Here is a 19622-nt window from a genome sequence, read left to right as displayed (position 1 = left end):
TTATACTTTGGCAATACAAATAAGTGTGTTTTTTTGCAAATCTTTCAATATATATATTTTTAAAGCGAACATTTGTAACTCAAATCTTTGCTTCTGGGCGTCCCTGGAACTACATTTTTTGAGATGGGGGTCCGTGGCCAAATACAGATAATTTTGGAGGTCCTTGACATGAAGGAGTTGGGTAAGTGGGTAACCACTGATAATTATAGCAACATAAGTTAGGATTTAGATGACATTTGTAGAATCGGCCTCAGGTCTTAATGGTTCAAGTTAACATCGTATTTCAACCTGCTACATCTATCTGACTCATCTGATATAGCCTAAATAAAATAAAATAACACAGGGCATCAAAATACATGTCTCACTTAATTATCAGTGATGTAACACAAAATGCTTGAAATAGAGTAAAATATAATACATTTGAATACATTTGAAACAGAAAAACAAACGAAATGACCAATGTAAAACAAATATTTAAAAATAAAAAGAATACATTGAATGTCCATAAGCTACTTCAGAAGTGCTTTGATTGATTGATTGAATTCTTTATTTACTCGTTTGCACACCAAAAAAAGCACAGAAAAGTACAGTTCTACAAAGGGATGTTAAATAGGATTAAACCCAAGAGAGCACAGTTCTGGGGGGGGGGGCATTTATGGTGATAGAAATGACTTTATTTCACTCCCGTTTCCCCTTTCACATTCGTGATGTGAGCTTTTTTCTTTTCTTTTCTTTTTTTAATTAGTTGTAGCTAACTAATCATAGGCCTAATTAACTTGATGACATCACCATCGCAACTTCCCTTGTTTAAAGGCTCTCATTCGTCGTCGCGCGATCATATTCATCATTTCTTGGGGACCCATCCATCCTTATCTATGTGACAAAGCGACGAAAGTTTTTGCAATGCGAGGGAAGGGGGCACTAATCCTCGGTGAGTCCGGTTCTTGGTACCTTTACATACAAATAGTAACAATTATTACAATGCAACTGATGCTTCATTGGGGTCGTGGATGAGAACGTCTGATAAATGCCTGTGTTCGTTGTAATTGCAAATATCTTTGGCTGACTTTAAAGCCTGATTTACTATAACTGGATTTGGAGCAATATATACCTATAGAATTATCATGTTTTCCAAAATGAAGATGAATATGCCTACACTTTAATTAATATATATATATAGGCAAGGCAAGGCAAGGCAAGGCAGTTTTATTTGTATTGCACATTTCAACAACAAGGCAATTCAATGTGATTTACACAGGACATCAAGCAAAGGAAACATATATTATAAAATTATGAAATGACATGAGGATGCATAAAACAAAATAAGTAAAAATTAATACATACAGTTACAGTGCAGAAGAGAAAAGAAAAGAGAAAAATAACTCAATCAAAGGCAGCATGCAAACAGAAAGGTATTTAGTTGGCAGTGGCAGCAGACTTGCAGTTTTCTGGAAGTTTGTTCCAGATATGTGTTGCCTATTAATTATAATTTTGATTTGAGTAGGTTTCTTTGCTTACAATCAGTATCAGTCATTTGAATCTTTATTTGATTAGGCTATGTCTTTTTATTGCTTTTATTCTTTTATTCTAGCCTATTTATATTTACATTCATTAATGCAGATTTTTCATCTGTTCCACCATCTTTATCTTTCAATATCCTTCTGTTTTCTCTCTGCTGTGTTTTTGCTTTGTGTTCTTGTTTTAACTTGTTCTTGAATTTACCTAATTTTTTTATATGGCTCTATTGTTATTTATTTCTTTGTATCCTGCTTTTGTATCTGTCAAAGCAGTTTGTAAACTCTGTTTTTTAAAGGTGCTATGTAAATACAGTTTATTATTGATATGAATGCTGTTATTATTATTATTACTGCTGCTGCTACTACTACTACTATACTACTATAACTTTAACTAAATATATTTTAAAAACATTTAACTAGTCCTATTTAGAAAGCTTGAGGGGACTCAAAGGTAACATATCAATAGTGGCAAACATATTCCAAAGATGAATGGGTGATATATATGGCTAGATATATATATGCCAAAGAGTTAGAACAGATACATAGACTAGAAGCAATGATACACTAACATACAAAACGTAACCTACTGTACTTCTGTATTAGAACACAGTTTACGTAATGAAACCACTTTTGATACTGCGTAGAAGAAGTTGAACTGTTCAAATAGCTGAGTAAAACTGTTTGGAATAGGAGTTCTCAAAGTCCTTCAACTCATAAGTAATTTTAGTCTCAACCTAGAATAAGATTAAAAACATACATAACACACAGAACATATCTTTATGGAGAATATCATTTTATAACTAAATTTCTTTCGACTCACCATATCGAGAGTCTCACTTTATAAAAGCGCCTGCGCACTCAACACCTCTAAACATATCTAAATATTCAAGACCCATTCAAAAGACAAATTCAAGAGGAAAGTAGCTGATAAAGTTTCCTGTCTTTCAAGCTGTGCTCCTGCTGTGGGCTGCCACAGTTGATGGCTTCGACGGAGATGCAGTCCAGAACCTGTCCTGTTTACCCTGCCAGCAGGTAAACCACCTTCCAGATCAATTTTTTTGTTCACAGTTACAGTATGCACTGCAGTATTTATATACTGTATTTATTATGCGCAACGGGTATTGTGTTTTTGAGGTCTTCCCTGAATCATCCATTTTACCAGCAACAATAAACAAAGAACACATTTCACCTCATTCAGGAATAAACATGTTATTTCAAGAGAAAGAAAAAATCTAGTCAATTTGTTTGTCATTCATACACATAGAAAGAATACGGCTGAACGAAATGCCGTTCCTCACAGACAAAGGTGTTAAACACAAAACAGTCACGAAATATCAGGAAAATGTACAGTTACAAGACAAAAACAGAACTAGGTGAGTCTGTGGCATCATAGCATGGTGTACTGGTGTACCACCCTAATGGAACTGAGTAGCCACCACAATTGACAGAATAAAATAGATGAAGCTTAATAGAAACGGTGGATAAGCAATATGATTATCTCACGTGTAAGGAGTTTTTAGCAGTCAACACTCAGAGCAGAGTTATTAACGGCTCACAACTCCATACTAGAGGAGACCCATGATTGTCTACAGTTACACCAGGGGTGGGCAACTTTGATGATGGAGAGGGCCACTATATTTCCACACTCACTCCAGGGGGCCACATTGCATATTGGTTTGTTGCAGAAACCTCTTATCTCCATATTTTTACTTTTTTCGTAAATTAATACCGTACTTTGCCATTCTAGTATGTCGCGTTTTGACATAAAATTGGACATAAAAAACTCATTAAACTAATAATATAGACTGAAGTAATTAAAGCGGGTTTGCATGTTTGGAACAGCTGAAATCAATATATCAGTATTCCGATATTAACCCGTGGGCCGCATTAAGTGAAGGTGAGGGCCGCATGTGGCCCCCGGGCCGCCAGTTGCCCATGTATGGTCTACACCCACCCTCCCTAGACCAACAGTGGTTGGCAGTGACAGAGACATGGGGGGAATTGGCAACATCTAAAATTGGAAAAATAAAATTTTTTGGTGTTAAGCACAGCATGGAATTGTAACACTTAAATGTTTATACTTTATATCTACACAAAATGCAGATACATAAAGGTTGCATACAGGCTGTGAACACAGCTGGCCTCAGCAGCAGCATACATAAAAGGAAACTACAAACAAAGCAGTCAGATTGCTATCTAAACCATTATGCCTCTCAGAGTTCACATAAGGAATATCTACAGGTAGCTTAAAATTGAAAGCAGAACTTTGACACTGTACTATTTTAAAAGTTTACAGAGACCAGTTCAAGCTTGACTTCCCTTTTTTTAAGTAGACAGATGCAGTCATTTCACTACATATCTAAAATACTGTTTTCTTGTGTGTAGACATACTAGACATAATCCACATACCATCATCCTAAACACTTATAGATGCATTCTATTTTGTGGTGTGTGTGGCCCGTCATTGCTTCTTGCAGCTTTAATTCTGTCTTTTCAATAATCCAAAATGCCAAACACCCACTATTATGTAGATAGCTAAAATACAGTGAACACTGAAGATAGGAAAATGCACATATCAACAGTATTGAATAGTATTCTAAAATCACACTGAATAATAATGAATTTAGGATTATGACCAGGTGAGGCTTGTATTTCAGGTACTCTATCTTCATCCGAATACCTCTGGTAATGTGGATGTGTGTGCTGGTAAGAATCTCAAAATCATCCCACAAAACTTCTCTGGAGATCCTGCCTGCAAGTGGAGCCAAGGAAAGAATCCTGCACTGACAATGTAAGTGTGTGTGTGTGTGTGTGTGTGTGTGTGTGTGTGTGTGTGTGTGTGTGTGTGTGTGTGTGTGTGTGTGTGTGTGTGTGTGTGTGTGTGTGTGTGTGTGTGTGTGTGTGTGTGTGTGTGTGTGTGTGTGTGTGTGTGTGTGTGTGTCTGTGTACGTGCATGCGCATGCATGTGTGCACTATGCTTCGACTGCCATGATAACAGCATCTCCTTGCAGCAATGGGAGTTATGAAAATATCCTACCACCACTTTCGGAGAGGGATACTGGGGAATATACTTTGGAATGGGAAACAACTAATGGCATCAAATCCTCCCTGGTTATACATCTCAATGTTCTCAATGTGCACAGTAAGTAACAGCATAGGTCTCTCAAGCCTAATATATGCTCACATCGCATTATACCTTGTCATCGAGGCTTAAAGTTTGCGTTCACAAATTTACTACTGTATATTGTTGCTCAGCAAGCACACATCATGTCAGAATACAATATTAGAGCTTTGAATGCTGAAAGAAAACCTAGACCAGTTTTACCGTAATGTAACAATTCTCCTCTGATTATTTCCAGAAAGCCCCACCATACCAAAGCTGAAACTGAAAGCCCCTAAAGCTAGAGGGTATTCTGTGGGGTTCCTGTGTATCTCCTCCGGCTGCCCCAAGCCTACAATAAAATGGTCCAAAGACTTGGAGAGGTCTGGGAAAGGCATCACATATAATATTTGCTTGCAAAATCCAGACAATTGTTTTTAATTGATTCAAAAAGAAGTCCGTTAATGTTAATCCTTTTGAGAAAATATTCTTATTGCACCACTCCCCCATGTAATCACTCATGAAATGTGTCTTATTCAACAGTGATGGTGTCAAAGGGGATGTGAATCTTGATACATACAACGAAAGGGCAGAGAGCACCATTAAAAGTACAAAATATGTCAGCACAACAGTGATGTGCTGTGCCTCTAACACAGAGGGGAAAGAATGCTCCCAGCTGTATGACTATGGTAATGCAATTAGTCAATAAAATTACCATAACCATGGTTTTATAAAATTCTACCTGCAATATGCCTAATTACATTACTTTATAACATTTTTTAAGATTAATTCATTTTTTATGGTTGGTTTTCCATTTGCACATACATTTAATCCATCACCTCTAGACACACACACACACACACACACACACACACACACACACACACACACACACACACACACACACACACACACACACACACACACACACACACACACACACACACACACACACACACACACACACACACTATCAATTAGACATGTCCATATGCAGTATGATATACAGCATATAGTTTACAGTTATACAGTGTGTGTATATATATATATACAGTAATATGGATTGTTTTTGACATGAGCCACTTGGCTGCTTGTCTTTCAGACATGGATAGTGATTGGAGGCCAGATGAAGAGCCTCGGCGTGTGACTCTCAGCCCTGGTCAACCCCTGCTGCTTCGCTGCAAAACCAAAGCCTTGAAAACACCAATAGAGTGGGATAGAGACAGTAAAGCAATAAACAGCAGCACAGCACCATGTTTTGGGAACAAAGTGGAGGAGGTACAGTAACTAGTACCAGTATCAGCAGTTTCTCTGGTGTTCTGTCACGTGAACTCAATAGAGTTCTGGAGGGTTCAATTTGCTGAGGGGGATAGGGGGGAATCCATGCCTCCTGCTTTTGGCATCCTCCCCTCCGGTCATACATTGTTTAACACCGATGGAGACTTTTTTTTTTTAACCCTGCTTTTGTCCAGACTGAATTATATACATGACTGATATGTCTGATATTTGTTTGATATCACAATTAATAATTTTATTTAAAAAATAATCTATGTTAAACACATTAACATGACATCCCTTTTTTGGGTCAAATTTGGGGTCTTTTCAAAATGTCACAATTTTCAGTTTTTTAATTACAAAAATATGACATGCAGTGACATAAATGTGATGTGCTGAGAGCTTGTAGATCAACTATTTTTCACCATTTGTCATATAACAAAATGTTTCTTTTACAAATAAAACCCTGCAATTCTGCATCTGAAAAGATCATTACATTCTGCCTCCATTCTTCCCAATTTCCCAATCCCAAGTTTTTAATAACAACACTGTCTCTTCCCTTTAGATTTGCATAGCTGACGATAGACATGACAGCACAAATATGCGCTACCTGTTCATTGACTCAGTTACTGGAAACCACAGTGGAACATATACCTGCAAGACACAAGGCAAAACCAAATCTGTCCGTGTTCAAGTCCTGGGTTTGTAGAAATAAATTCCTCATTTCAAGATGTCATGACTTTATGTCTTTGTGTAACTGAGTACTTGATCCCTGATTGTTTGCCATATGGTCATGGTGTGTTTTAGGTCAGACATTTATCTATCTATCTATCCATCTATCCATCTATCCATCTATCCATCTATCCAGCTATCCATCCATATATATAATTCATATACACATACATATACTGTATATACATACAGTATATACTGGTGTATATATAGTCATTACTTATTCATGCGTTTACTCTCTTATCATAAGAAAAATCTGGAAAAAACAAAGCAACGACCTTCTTAGCTACCTCTTTTTGGGCGGTGAAACCGCCCCTATAAGTGAGATTTGGAAAAATGTACATTTTCCTGCGCTGAGATCTGGGCCCAGGAAATTTGTAGAATTATCCTGCGCTGTGATTGGCCAATCACAGTCTATTCAGGACTGTGATTGGCCAGTGTCACATGACACATGTGCATAGCCCTATATAAGCAACCATAACTCGAAAAAAACCAAAACTTTGTTTTTTTCGAGTTATGGTTTCGTCCATCATAAAGAGTGTTTCAATAAATGTATTTATCTTTTGTACATGATTGGTTGACTCCATTCAGTATTGTGATTAGCTAGCAAGACACCGCCCACTTCACACAGGGTGTGATTTTTTTTATATATCGGCAGAATTTGCTTTGTCTGCATTAGTTTGCATTTGTTTTCCCTAAAAGTTTAAATATACTTTTATTCTTTAAATATACTTAAAGGACCAAAAGTAAAAGTACTCAATAAACAGAATGTCCCATTTCACACATTTTCAAATGTCTAAAATGTATGAAACATCTTTCTAAAATAGCAGATCTACAAGCTCACAACGTGTCGCCGGCTATTTACAAATAGCCAAAGTATATACAGTAGAGTAGGGTATATAGGGCTGAAGTGGTTAATGTATGTTTTTGTAATAATAATCTAAATCAACAAAGTAACTAGTAAATTAAAGTTTTCAAATAATTGTAGTGGAGTAAAAAGTACAATATTTGGCTCTGAGATGTAGTGGAGTAGAAGTAAGGGGCAGCCATAGCTGAGTGGTTAGTGAGCCCGCCTAGGGAGCCAGAGGCCCTGGTTGCCCCAGTGGTTGCCCCAGGTACGATTCCAGGCCAGGCCAGCAAATGTGTCGATAAAATGAAATTTGTCCCTGAGCAAGACTCTCAACCCCTAATCTCACAGGCCCTCATTGGAAACAAGACCGCAAGGACTTTCATGAACGGACCTGTTAAAGGAATTATCCCATCCTATTATCCTAAGTACAAGTATTGGAAATTGGAAATACTCCACTAAAGTAAAAGTACCTCAAAAGTGTACTTAAATACAGTACTTAGTTACTTTCCACCACTGCTCATGGTTCTACCAAAGTTCAACATCGCTTCAGGTTGTTGAACTTGCTTCAAGTTTCGCATTACTCTACTCTACAGTGCACAGGCAAAATGAACCATGCAGCATTTGGTTGGTGGTGGGTATCCATTTCCCACCTTGTTGACAACACAGAGAATGCAATCCTATATGCCAGTGCAAGACAAAGGGATGGAATATAAATTATCCCTGAAGATGACATAGAACAGGGTTGTCACATCTTCCATTTGACAGTTTTATTCTTATGTGTCCCTCAGCTGAGGAGTTCCTCTTTGTTCAGGTGGAGAACAACAAAACCATATCGGTCAGGGACACACCCTTCTGCTTACAGGCCGATGTCTACTCTCACCCTGTACTTCAGAACTGTGCCTGGGAGGACCCAGAAAACATCAAGACTGACTGCGGCAGGCCCACACGGCTATGGAAGAACAGGTCATTAAATCAAAGTGCTTCTTCTTACTGAGATGCCGTTTCTATGCACGGGGACATTTAAAGAAGTACAGTTCTAGAAAGAATTGAAAAAGTAAAGTACAGTTCTATGTAGTTCCTGTAGTTTTGTGGTAATTCCTCCCCCCAACACACACACACACACACACACACACACACACACACACACACACACACACACACACACACACACACACACACACACACACACACACACACACACACACATGTAAGCAACTTGGAAGACTTAGATATAGCACTGCTGTATATAAATCTGAGATATTATTGGGGAAAAGCTGTATATTCTATGTGGACAGGTGTAATAAATATGACTGGATTATAGAACAATGTGTTGAGAGGTGTAGGATGAAGTAATGGATGGGGGAATGGCTGGACAATAATAAAAGAAACATATGTTGCTTTGCATAGAGTAACTAAAGAATAAGAACCGTCAAGTCAAATGATGATATGGGGTGTATAATCTAACGGGTGTGTACATGGCTGGCTCTTTCCTCAGCACTCTGAAGCTGTGTCATCAAAACAAATCTGGAGAATATAAATTACACCTGAAGGCAGGAAGAAAAACAGAAACAAAGGTCATGTCTGTGTGTGTGGCAGGTAAGATGGAGACTGTGTGTGTGTGTGTGTGTGTGTGTGTGTGTGTGTGTGTGTGTGTGTGTGTGTGTGTGTGTGTGCGTGCGTGCGTGCGTGCGTGCGTGCGTGCGTGCGTGCGTGCGTGCGTGCGTGCGTGCGTGCGTGCGTGCGTGCGTGCGTGCGTGCGTGCGTGCGTGCGTGCGTGCGTGCGTGCGTGCGTGCGTGCGTGGCATGCGTACATGTCTTCTGGAACAAATACAACCTGCAGGCTGTATACAGTAATATCTATTATATTTCAGTCAATTCACTGACCTTACCTTCATTTCAGATGAATCAATGATCAATTGTGACCAGAATGACCAGAATGCTATGAACTGGTCCTGTGAGGCTATAAGTCCTGTCCCAGCAAACATGACTTGGATGTCCTGCCCTGCCAATTACAGGTAGGTTTGTCCCCAGTGCTACCCAGGTTAGAGGGTATTACTTTACTGGAATACACAACATGCAGGGGATATAAACTAAACTTCAACACTCTTAAGGGCAATTTATGTTGTGCACAACAAGAGTCATACGACATGTCACACGGAGTGATGAAAAACGCGTCGCAGAGGACCGTCGCAGACCTCCGAAAAAAATGAAGGTCGCAGGAATGGTGCATATTTTTCTTGGTTGAAAAGACGAAGTAAGCTCCTCGTCTTATCAACCACTCAAAAATGTGTTGCGGTGTGTCCAACTCACACATTTCCTTCCTTCTCTGTTTCTTCTTCCTCTTGGCTGTGAGCAAAAGTACATTCAAAACGTCCTCTTTCTCTGCCAAATCCAAATCATCCTCTGCTTATATTGTAACACTGTTGGCCATTTTGCCAACAATGTCAAGTTGTCTCAGGCCATACCATAGAGATGAGGCGGCGCTGTCGCAGAGTCACAGAAAGTTTGACAAAACGTTACCCTGCTTTGTCTCCTTACAGCTGTCAGCCAGAATCTGCTTTCTGGAAAGAGATACCAGATACCACTAAAGAAGACTCAGATCTGCGGTGCAACAAGAAGCTGAGCAGCTCTCTAGCCAAACAGAATGAAGGCCACTATGTTAGGCTTTGCCTCACAAATTCAGTAGGCACTCGGTGCAGCAATACGATAATGAATGAACCTACAAAGCAACCACAGTCCAGTGGTGAGACCTGTTTTGCATTGCAAATTATAATGTATTTACTGTGCTACTACGATAAGTGTTGTTAGAAAGTGGTTGTCATAAATAGCTGTTCTGTAGCTCTTTCAGGTTCGGATAATGGCAACAGCACTACTGTCCTGAAAGCCTGCAGTTTTTTCCTGCTATTCGCTTTGATGGCAGTGACTATTGTGCTCATGTACTTTGTGAAGAAGAAGGTATGCACCTGTAAAGAAAAAACAAAATGTACATGCACATGCACACACACACACACACACACACACACACACACACACACACACACACACACACACACACACACACACACACACACACACACACACACACACACACACACACACACACACACACACACACACACACACACACACACTCATTACACCAAAAATTCTCTTCTCAATAGAAACCTCAGTACCAGAGCCAGCTGCAGATGATCCAGATGGTTGGGCCTAATGACAATGACTACATCTACATCAACTTCAAGGACTTTCAATATGACCAGAAATGGGAGTTTCCCAGGGAAAACCTAGAATTGGGTATGACTATTACAGTAACCTAATGTATGCAAAATTAATGTCCAAAAGACCATAATGTCTGTATGGTGATGTGCATGCAGGCTAATGGAGTCTGCAGTCATGCAGAGGCATGAAGTCTGCCCTGATTTGTTATAGAGCTACAACTAATGCAATAATGACAGTTACCAGCATATTACACATATAATACATTGCATATTACTTTAGTACTTTAGTACTATAGCATAACAACTGTTTTCTTAGCACTTAAGACAATATACCATTTGGAATAGAGTCCATTAGAAATAGCCTCACATGTGCTGTATGTTTATGTTACCAAGGGAAAGAGCTGGGCTCTGGGGCCTTTGGCATGGTGGTCCAAGCTACAGCCTATGGCATCAACAAGCCTGGGGTCTCACAGCAGGTGGCTGTCAAGATGCTAAAAGGTCAGTGTTTGGGATGCTCTCTATACCACGTGTAACCTTTTAAGACGTTGTTTAGATATACAGAAAGTCAAGTCTGATGTGGTGCTTGGTTCTGCAGAGAAACATCAGGCAGAGGAGAAGGAGGCTCTGATGTCAGAACTGAAGATGCTGACTCACATTGGTCACCATAGCAACATTGTCAACCTGCTGGGGGCATGCACTGGCTCAGGTACCAGACCCAATTACTGTAGACAGGCACAACAAATACAGCCATTTACAACTGCCAATCAGAACCTTCAATGAAATTCAGCAGACTGCTCTTCAAATGTGTTTAAGAACAAGCACTTTTGCGATTTGTGTGTTGTCATGCAGTAGACCAAATGATATTTGTAAACTTGTCAAATTTACTTCCTGAAGGGGGGCTGCCATACAGGATACCATGAAATTAGATAATCACAGGAAAGTATATAAAAGTCATTTTAGCACAAATGTACGCAATTTGTGAACTGGTGTTTTTGACATGTCTTAAGCGAAAAAAAACAATAGGCCGCTAATTGTACACAACGCTGGTCCTTGACTTTAAACTAAATCCTGTTTTAGGATTGGTTGCTTATTACTTTGGAGGCACTACATGGCCTGGCTCCTAATTACATTTTAGAGTTATTAACAACTTACAGCACAAGCCTATATGCACAGCCTGACCTTCTCACGTAGGAACCTGCTGGTTGTTCCTGAGTCCAGGCTGAGAACAAAGGGTAACCGACCGTGCCTTTGCTGTCATGGCAGCTTTTTCGATAAATTGGTGTCTCCTTCTAAATAGCTTCTTAAAACACAATTAATCGAAACGCCTTTCCATAAGTAAAATAATAAAATGTAGGTTCTTTCCCCCTTAATTTTTATATTTCTCATTACGCTTTATATTTTATACATGTCATTGTGTATTTACTCTGTTGCTGATTTTGTTTTATTATTTCAGCGGTTTTATGTGCACCTTGCATTTCTTGAATATTCCTATTATTATTTACTATAATAAATGGAGTAAACGCCATCTATCTGGTAGGCAAAGGAAGCTAAGCTGCCTTCATTATGACATGCAAAATATCCTTTTATGTCTTATAGGGCCTGCGTACCTGATCTTCCAGTACTGTTGTAATGGAGACCTGTTGAACTACCTTAAGATCAACAGAGACCTCTACCACAAGTCTCTGACAGATGCCTTCAACAAGGACCGTTTCAGCAACCTTTACCACAACCTGCAGCCCGAGAAAAGCTCTGGGTACAAACCTTGGAGGAGGGGGGAGGGGCAGATTCTTACGTCTGAATCTATTCATTAAAGATTTACTCTATAGGATGGGCTAAACCTTACACCATCTCTTTCCCTTTTCCTATAGTGAATTCCAGAGACCAGATGGAAATTATGTGCCTATGTACCCTGCTACCACCAGGGGGCAGGAAAGCCTAGCTCTCCTCAACCTGAACTCCACTCCCATGGACAACATGACTGAAGGTAATGTACTAATTTTACAGTTATCCACTTATGACCTTTTTCAAAAATGGTAACATGTTGTGAGCTTGTAGTTCTGCTATTGTTGCTATTTTTGATTGAATGTTCCTTTTTTATGTTCACCTATAATGACATACATAAAATCGGGACAGGTCCACTTATTTTCAATGACCCCCATAACTTTGAGAGTGCACAAATGGAACCAAATTGTGCATTCTCAGAGTTACAGTTATAGCTCTTTATGTGTTTGTGGTAATATTATTGTCCGTTCATTTGTATGTCCATGGCAAAAATATAATTTCGACAAAAATGTCCACCACAAGCCAGCATGGCGATGATCCCTGCGTATTGCAGGACTTATCGACTGTATAGATCAACTGAATCCTGTTTGTATTCAGATCCAGAGAGCTTCATGCTGTATGAGGAGTCAGAAGATCAGCCAGAAGACTTACATGTCCTGACATACAATGATCTACTGAGCTTTGCCTACCAGGTAGCCAGGGGCATGGATTTCCTCTCCTCTAAGAATGTAAGGACACACACGCACACAAAGTCAAGAGTTTTAACTTTTAAAATGTTTTGGGGTGCTATTTCCACTTTTTTAATTGTATTTTGTGGGTTTTTTTAAGGATCATATCATGCACAGAGCATGGGTGGTCTGAGATTGCATTTTGCATTTGCTGCCTTATATATTGTTCCCTGTAGGTTGATTATTTGACCATTTATTCAGGTTTATTTTTCATTCATTCATATTTGTCGTAAATCAAAAAATGTCAAAACAATGTTATTGTTTGAAAGAGACCATTTTAATCCAATATATAAAAATAAAATAAAAACAATCAAAAGGTAAATAACCCTGGTATAACATACAAGAACATGAAATAAATTCATATTAAACTGTCATATATATTGTTGTTGTCCCTGTAAGAGAAGTTCAGACAATCACTATGAAAAACTAAACTGGTAGTAAGATTATGGTGTTTCATACTGCAAGTGTATATTGAACCTTTATCAGAATGACAGGGGCCACGACTGACAAACATAACTGTTCACTGCTCCTGTTAGTGTATCCATCGAGACCTGGCAGCCCGGAATGTTTTGGTGACTAAGGGCAGACTGGTGAAGATTGCCGATTTTGGACTGGCCCGGGACATCGACAATGACTCCAACTACGTTGTGAAAGGAAACGTAAGTGACTTTTTTATCTCTCACTTAACGTAACCCTTTATGCGCATTTACTTACATTCGTTTACTCACTGTTATTCACATCTGGGTGCGGTCTGTCATTTCTTATACACAATGTAAAATGTGCTGTTCTCTAGGTGCGTCTGCCTGTGAAGTGGATGGCTCCAGAGAGTATCTTCCAGGGCATGTACACCATGCAGAGTGACATCTGGGCCTACGGAATACTGCTCTGGGAAATCTTCTCTCTTGGTATAGACGACTCAAGCATTATCCAGGAACAATAGATATAGGCATAGACAAACTTGGATCCAAGTGGATTACAACATACACTTGGAGACATACAGTATAATATATTAATATATTTTCTCTGGCCATCAGGTGTCACTCCATATCCTGGTGTAAAGGTGGACAGCAAATTCTACTCCATGATTGAGAGAGGATTTAAGATGGAGTGTCCATACTATGCTAATGAGTCTGTGTAAGTATTATCAATCCATATGTATCCCATCTGTACCAAATCAATTCTAATGTTGTATTCTATTCTCACAGCGTGGCTATCTTATCCATTTTAGAATAGATAAAATGAAGAACAACAGCAAAGATACATTACATTAAGAGAAATGTGAGGGCATAAGGCAGATCAGTATCTTTACTACTATGTGATAAATAGTAAATACACATACAAAGTTATCTAATCGAGTACCAGCTCAATGATGCAGCCAGGCGGAAGGTTGCATACCAAGGGCCACAACAAATGCCAGGTGATAGTTCATTTATCACATACCCATAGCCCTGTTTATTCACCAGACAAGAAAAAGATAGCATTTGATCACCACTTTAATTTAATAAATAGATTAACATTACTGTCAACAAGGTCAGGTGCTGCCGGCGGGCTTCGGCACTGTTGATATTTGGTTTTGGTATTCTGTGAACTGTGCAGGTCACAGTTTTCCACTTCTGTTGTTTTGGTCCTTTTGCACCTGATTTAAATCTGGTATCTCCTCAGCTGTGAATTCTACCACATCACCCGTAGCAACTGTATTTTGCGGCCAGTTTTAGTCCCTGGTTGACACGTCGAGGTCCATACACAGCGAGATCACTCATCGTGACAGTCCAGTGTGCGCTGGCATTTTAGGTTGCGCTGAATGGGCAGCTAACCGTATCAGCCCCTGGGGCTGATATCAGGGAACGAAAGGCTGGATATGAGAGAAATATAGATTATCACCCTGGGCATCCTTCGTTGTCCATGGTTATGAACCGGCTGGTGTATCAAGAAATGGCTGCGTATATGATAAAAGCACGTTAGCAGCCACTAACCTCTCAAGGGTATTATAGCTCTTCAAATACAGATGCCCAAAGATCTGTCAATGGATGAGCTAAATTTTCATTCATTGGCTGCTCCAGGTATGGGATGATGTGCATGTGCTGGGACCTGGAGCCTTGCAACCGGCCTCCGTTCTCCAAATTGGTGAGCTTCGTGGATGACCAACTAAGGGTCATGGAAGAGAAGGTAGGCCTTCTCTACAGATGACTCACCCAAAGCACACAGTCAAATCAGTAATATCCTGAGTGTTAGTTTGAATCTTGAGGGTTTCAAAATTGACCCATGATGAAGATACATTTTTAGTTCAATTAACACTCAGCATTGTGCTGTCTAGCAGAATGAATAGCAACTGGCTACAGGCAAACAGTACATGAAGACATTTTGGGCAGAATATACCCATGTGATGATGTTGTAACAATTGATTTAAAACATTAACATTGTCCTTAAATAATACCATTGGTCACAACAGTGGCAGAAATATTTTAATAAATATCCCTCCTCTCTCAGCTCTACCATAACATACCGGACAAGAACTCCAGTGATTCACTTTACCAGAACGCGCCTGCTGTGTTGGACATCTCAGCCTTGACTAAAGAGAAGGACGGTCAGTCACAAAACCAGTACTGTCAGACCTATGCCACTGAAGAAATTAAACCACAAGCCACATCACACTCCACAGCAGCTGATGATGAATGTATGAAACCTACTGGATCAGAGTGAGATTAGAGTCCATGATGGAATTGAGACCCAGGTAATTTGTAAGACCGAATGGGCGTCGCCAAATGTAGCTAAATTATCATGGAAACAAGTCTCATCAATCTTATTTGATTTATTTATATTCATGCAATTTATTTTGACATTATATTCATATTAATCTCAACTTGCTCATGGAGGCTTTACAATGTGCTTGCTTTTATTTTACACATTTAAAATGTCAGTATTCTCGAGGTATCCTTTGGGGTTGAATGTGCACTGAAATGCAATATTTATATTATATTCATAAAGATTTTTAGCAAGTTTTATTTTTTATTTTTCGTCCTGAGCCAATAATTTGATGATAATAATAAAGACCCTAATGTATCCGGTAGGAGACACAAAGAGATTTTGTGTCTCCATACGGAACCGCTGCTGGTCATCAAATGACCATGAATCCATGAATTCAAGTCTCCATGGGGTGAGTAATTGATAGAAAAAAAGTCCTTTTGGGGGTGAACTATCCCTTTAAGTTTTATTTTATATCACTGCAATAGAACACAGTGATTTAATTGTATCTGTAGAACATCTATATTCTAAGTGGACTTGTATATTATACACAATATTTTTCTATATTATTTCACAATTAATCTCCTCTTTCTTTATTTTTCATTTAGTAGGCCTAGCACTTTATAGGAATACAACAATTGAGTTATGAGATTCAATTTCAGTGTTCATGGGTTTTCTGTAATTAAATCAGCACAGCCAACTTCAGGCCAGATTGCAATGTTTATACTTTTTTCTACAAATATTTTTCAAATCTAAATGATGTGTACCGATATGTAATAACTTTGAAAGATATGTGATTTATATGACTATGATAATGTTTTTCTTCTGCTTATAATTTCAATAAAGTGTTTCAAATCATCTTGAGTTTTCGTCTTGAAAAATGAAAAAAAGTGGATGGATGGTAGATCCGAACATAGAATCATGCATTAGGTTAGAATTATGTAGCCTACATTTCCATTACGTTTTTGTGCACTAGATGACGCCAGAGGCCAAGGTTTGCATTCTGAAAATGTTGCCTATATATTTGCATATAGGATTTAGGCTATTTCGGTGTTTGTGCAGGCCTAAAGGTCACCTTAAAACTTTTAGGTTTACTTTTACAAACAATATAGATAATTAAAACACTGTTAAGAGTGAGGAAAAATATGAACCACGGTCAAACCGCAGCTCATTAGCCAACAGTGCATTCACCCCTTTTTCACCACATTTTAAAGTCCAAAGGTCAGATTGTCCAATTTTCGGAGAGGGTCTCTGCCACGGGCAATATGGACATTCGCACAATAAATGCTCTTTCTTACGAGGATTTTGTGGATTATCTCGGTAATGTAGTGGAGAAATGTCAAATTATAACTGCTGCAGTGTGGTCAAGTCGTCCATTTGCGAATTTGTCAGCCCTAGAGGCAGCTATAAATGAATTCATCGAGGCTCTGCCAGAATCGGGTATGTAGACGATGGTGTGCTAGATTAGCCTATTTCATTAATTCCCATATCTAATCTGTGTAGCCAATTAATCATGGGGGTTTAACTGTCATAGTTTTGGGGTCATGTTTTTCAAAGGCCGAGGCGGCATTATGTACAGTTCAACCAGCGGTGGAAAAAGTACTCATATTTTTTACTTAAGTAAAAGTGTCAATACTAGTCGAAATAGCCTGCTCTGTTCCAAGTAAAAGTCCGGAATTCAAAATGTACTTGAGTAAAAGTAGGCCTACAAAAGTATTGGTATCAAAATGTAGGCCTACTTAAAGTACCAAAACTAAGACGTTTGAAAATAGCAGATCTACAAGCTCACAACATGTTGCAGTGCAAAAAGCACAGAAATGTGGAAATACCCCAGTAAGAAAAATACTTCAAAATTGTACAGTAGCCTACTTGAATAAATGTACTTTACTTGGAATGTATGAGTTTTGAGGCATTATATATATATTTTTTGTCACAGATAGGCTACATATTGTGAAAATAGCCGATCTACAAGCTCAGAGGCATTGTGAGCTTGTAGATCGGCTATTTTCTTCTTTCTTTTCCCTCTTTCTTATATTATTTGACAATTTGGCCAACGTTTCACCAGTTGTTATAGTAGCCTATAGTTTGTTGATTACCTTTGATGCGGTAGTCTTTTTCTTTTCTTTCTTTTTAAAAGGTCTTAAAAGGTCTTAAAAGGTCTTAAAAGTTCTTAAATTGTCACTACACTGTCATCTGGGGAGTGGGGACCCCCCCACAGGTTGAGAACCACTGCTTTACACCACTGATGTTGTGTTTTAAACAAGGCAAAGAGGGAATCCTCCGGTGTCACCCGGACCTGGCGGGCAGGGACCTGCGGAGCGGCACGCTGACCGCAGAGTCCCGCCAGGAGCAGGGTCGGGCCGGAATGGACGCGCTGGAGGCCACGGAGGCGTCGCGCATGGCCCGCCTCAACGCGGAGTACAAGGAGCGCTTCGGCTTCCCGTTCGTCGTCTGCGCGCGGATGACCGACAAGGCGGGAATCCTCCGGCAGCTGGCCGAACGCGCGGGAAACGAGCGCGCGGAGGAGAGGGCGCGCGGGGTTGAAGAGGTGAAGAAGATCTGCCACCTGCGACTCCAGGCCCTCGTGCTCACTGACCCTGTCAATAAATTATGAACTACTTAGTTGGTGGTTTGGTTTTCAACCCTTTTCATATCAAGGTCCATTATTTTATTCGGCATTTGAGCCACGGACCACCATTTGATGAGATTTTGCCTCTCAGACCCAAGACTTAGAATATTTTACCCTTGTTGAAGGGTAAGACCTCGTTGAAGACCCCCTACTACAGGGGTCTTCAACGTTTTTTTAGGCCAAGGACCCCTTAGCTGAGAGAGAGATGAAGCAGGGATCCCCCCCTCAATACATGATATTGTATTAAATTGTGTTGCAGATTAAACGTTTTCATAGATAGCTTCATAGTTTGACATCATTGTCAAGTTGGATTCATGTTAATGTGTATTTTCAGACATTTAACCACTTTAAACTTGACCTTTCACTATTTTTGGCTAAAGTTCTCCTCAGAATAAGGATGCTGGGGTTCAAATGGTTAATGTAAAAAAAAAGATTCCTATCACACAAAGATTTGGTGGCCCCCCTATAGTAACACCTCTGAGGACCCCCTAGGGATCACGGACCCCCTGTTGAAGACCCCTGAACTACTACTTTGGGACTAAATGATGAATTTACATTAGGCCCGCCCTGTGTTGCTGATGCAAACTACCTCCATGAAAAAAAAGACTGGTGCTGCTGGTCTCTATCCATTACGCAAAGTGTGTGCGTAATAATCCATGCATCCATTATTATTAATCAATGGGTCTATCTAGTATTAATCAATGGGTTAGGCTATATAGCAGTTAGCCTTAACTGTCTCAGCTCAGGTGTACACTGTATAGCCTACATTAATAAACTATACCTGACTGCATGTTTTCTGTGGTTATTAAGAAAGATGGTGTGCTCTTTAAATCATTCATACCGCCAGTTCGTGTAAGCGACTGACTGAATCCACGTAGGTAGCCTCTGTCTCTTTGTGGCAAAGGTGAGAGGTGGTCCATGCTCACATTGTTCAGATAATGATTATTGTCGTATCATTGTCATTGGGTATGAACATCACATATAGTGTCCCTTCATTCCTATGTGAGTTTAGTTGCCTGACTTGCCTCCATGTCTGAATAATGTTCCTC

General features: G+C 39.5%; 2 protein-coding genes across 3 annotated transcripts; both read left to right on the top strand.

The window, feature by feature from the left end:
• Positions 1–808: 808 nt before the first annotated feature.
• On the top strand, positions 809–16802 carry LOC308076811 (receptor-type tyrosine-protein kinase FLT3-like). Of its 2 annotated transcripts, none has more exons than XM_080417302.1 (24): positions 809–931; positions 2467–2549; positions 4175–4308; positions 4529–4659; positions 4877–5000; positions 5161–5306; positions 5720–5895; positions 6458–6593; positions 8263–8437; positions 8970–9070; positions 9375–9489; positions 10015–10217; positions 10323–10429; positions 10636–10768; positions 11086–11190; positions 11288–11398; positions 12289–12445; positions 12561–12676; positions 13072–13202; positions 13739–13861; positions 13996–14107; positions 14237–14336; positions 15263–15368; positions 15690–16802. In XM_080417302.1, exons 1-24 carry the CDS (start codon positions 904–906, stop codon positions 15900–15902), a joined length of 3066 nt encoding a protein of 1021 aa, XP_080273428.1. In that variant the 5' UTR covers positions 809–903; the 3' UTR covers positions 15903–16802. The 2 variants fall into 2 exon arrangements, with proteins under 2 accessions (XP_080273428.1, XP_080273427.1); XM_080417301.1 differs by having other exon boundaries at positions 10314–10429.
• A 407-nt stretch (positions 16803–17209) lies between these two features.
• On the top strand, positions 17210–18558 carry urad (ureidoimidazoline (2-oxo-4-hydroxy-4-carboxy-5-) decarboxylase; the record flags this gene model as incomplete). Its single annotated transcript, XM_080417317.1, has 2 exons — positions 17210–17384; positions 18209–18558. The coding sequence occupies 2 exons, from the start codon at positions 17210–17212 to the stop codon at positions 18556–18558; spliced, it is 525 nt and encodes a 174-aa protein (XP_080273443.1).
• Positions 18559–19622: the final 1064 nt, after the last annotated feature.

The sequence above is a fragment of the Gymnoscopelus braueri genome, assembly GCF_963280865.1.
Source record: "Gymnoscopelus braueri genome assembly, chromosome: 21".
Taxonomy (NCBI): Eukaryota; Metazoa; Chordata; class Actinopteri; order Myctophiformes; family Myctophidae; genus Gymnoscopelus; species Gymnoscopelus braueri.
Note: the sequence above shows the minus strand (reverse complement) of the source record. Positions and strands in the feature narration are given on the sequence as shown.

Excerpts from the sequence above, each read along its gene's own strand:
- LOC308076811 (XM_080417301.1), top strand. The coding sequence starts at position 904 with ATGCGAGGGAAGGGGGCACTAATCCTCG. Across the intron at positions 2,550-4,174 it reads CCTGTTTACCCTGCCAGCAG|GTACTCTATCTTCATCCGAA; the intron begins GTAAACCACCTT and ends CTTGTATTTCAG. Across the intron at positions 6,594-8,262 it reads TGTCCGTGTTCAAGTCCTGG|CTGAGGAGTTCCTCTTTGTT; the intron begins GTTTGTAGAAAT and ends TGTGTCCCTCAG.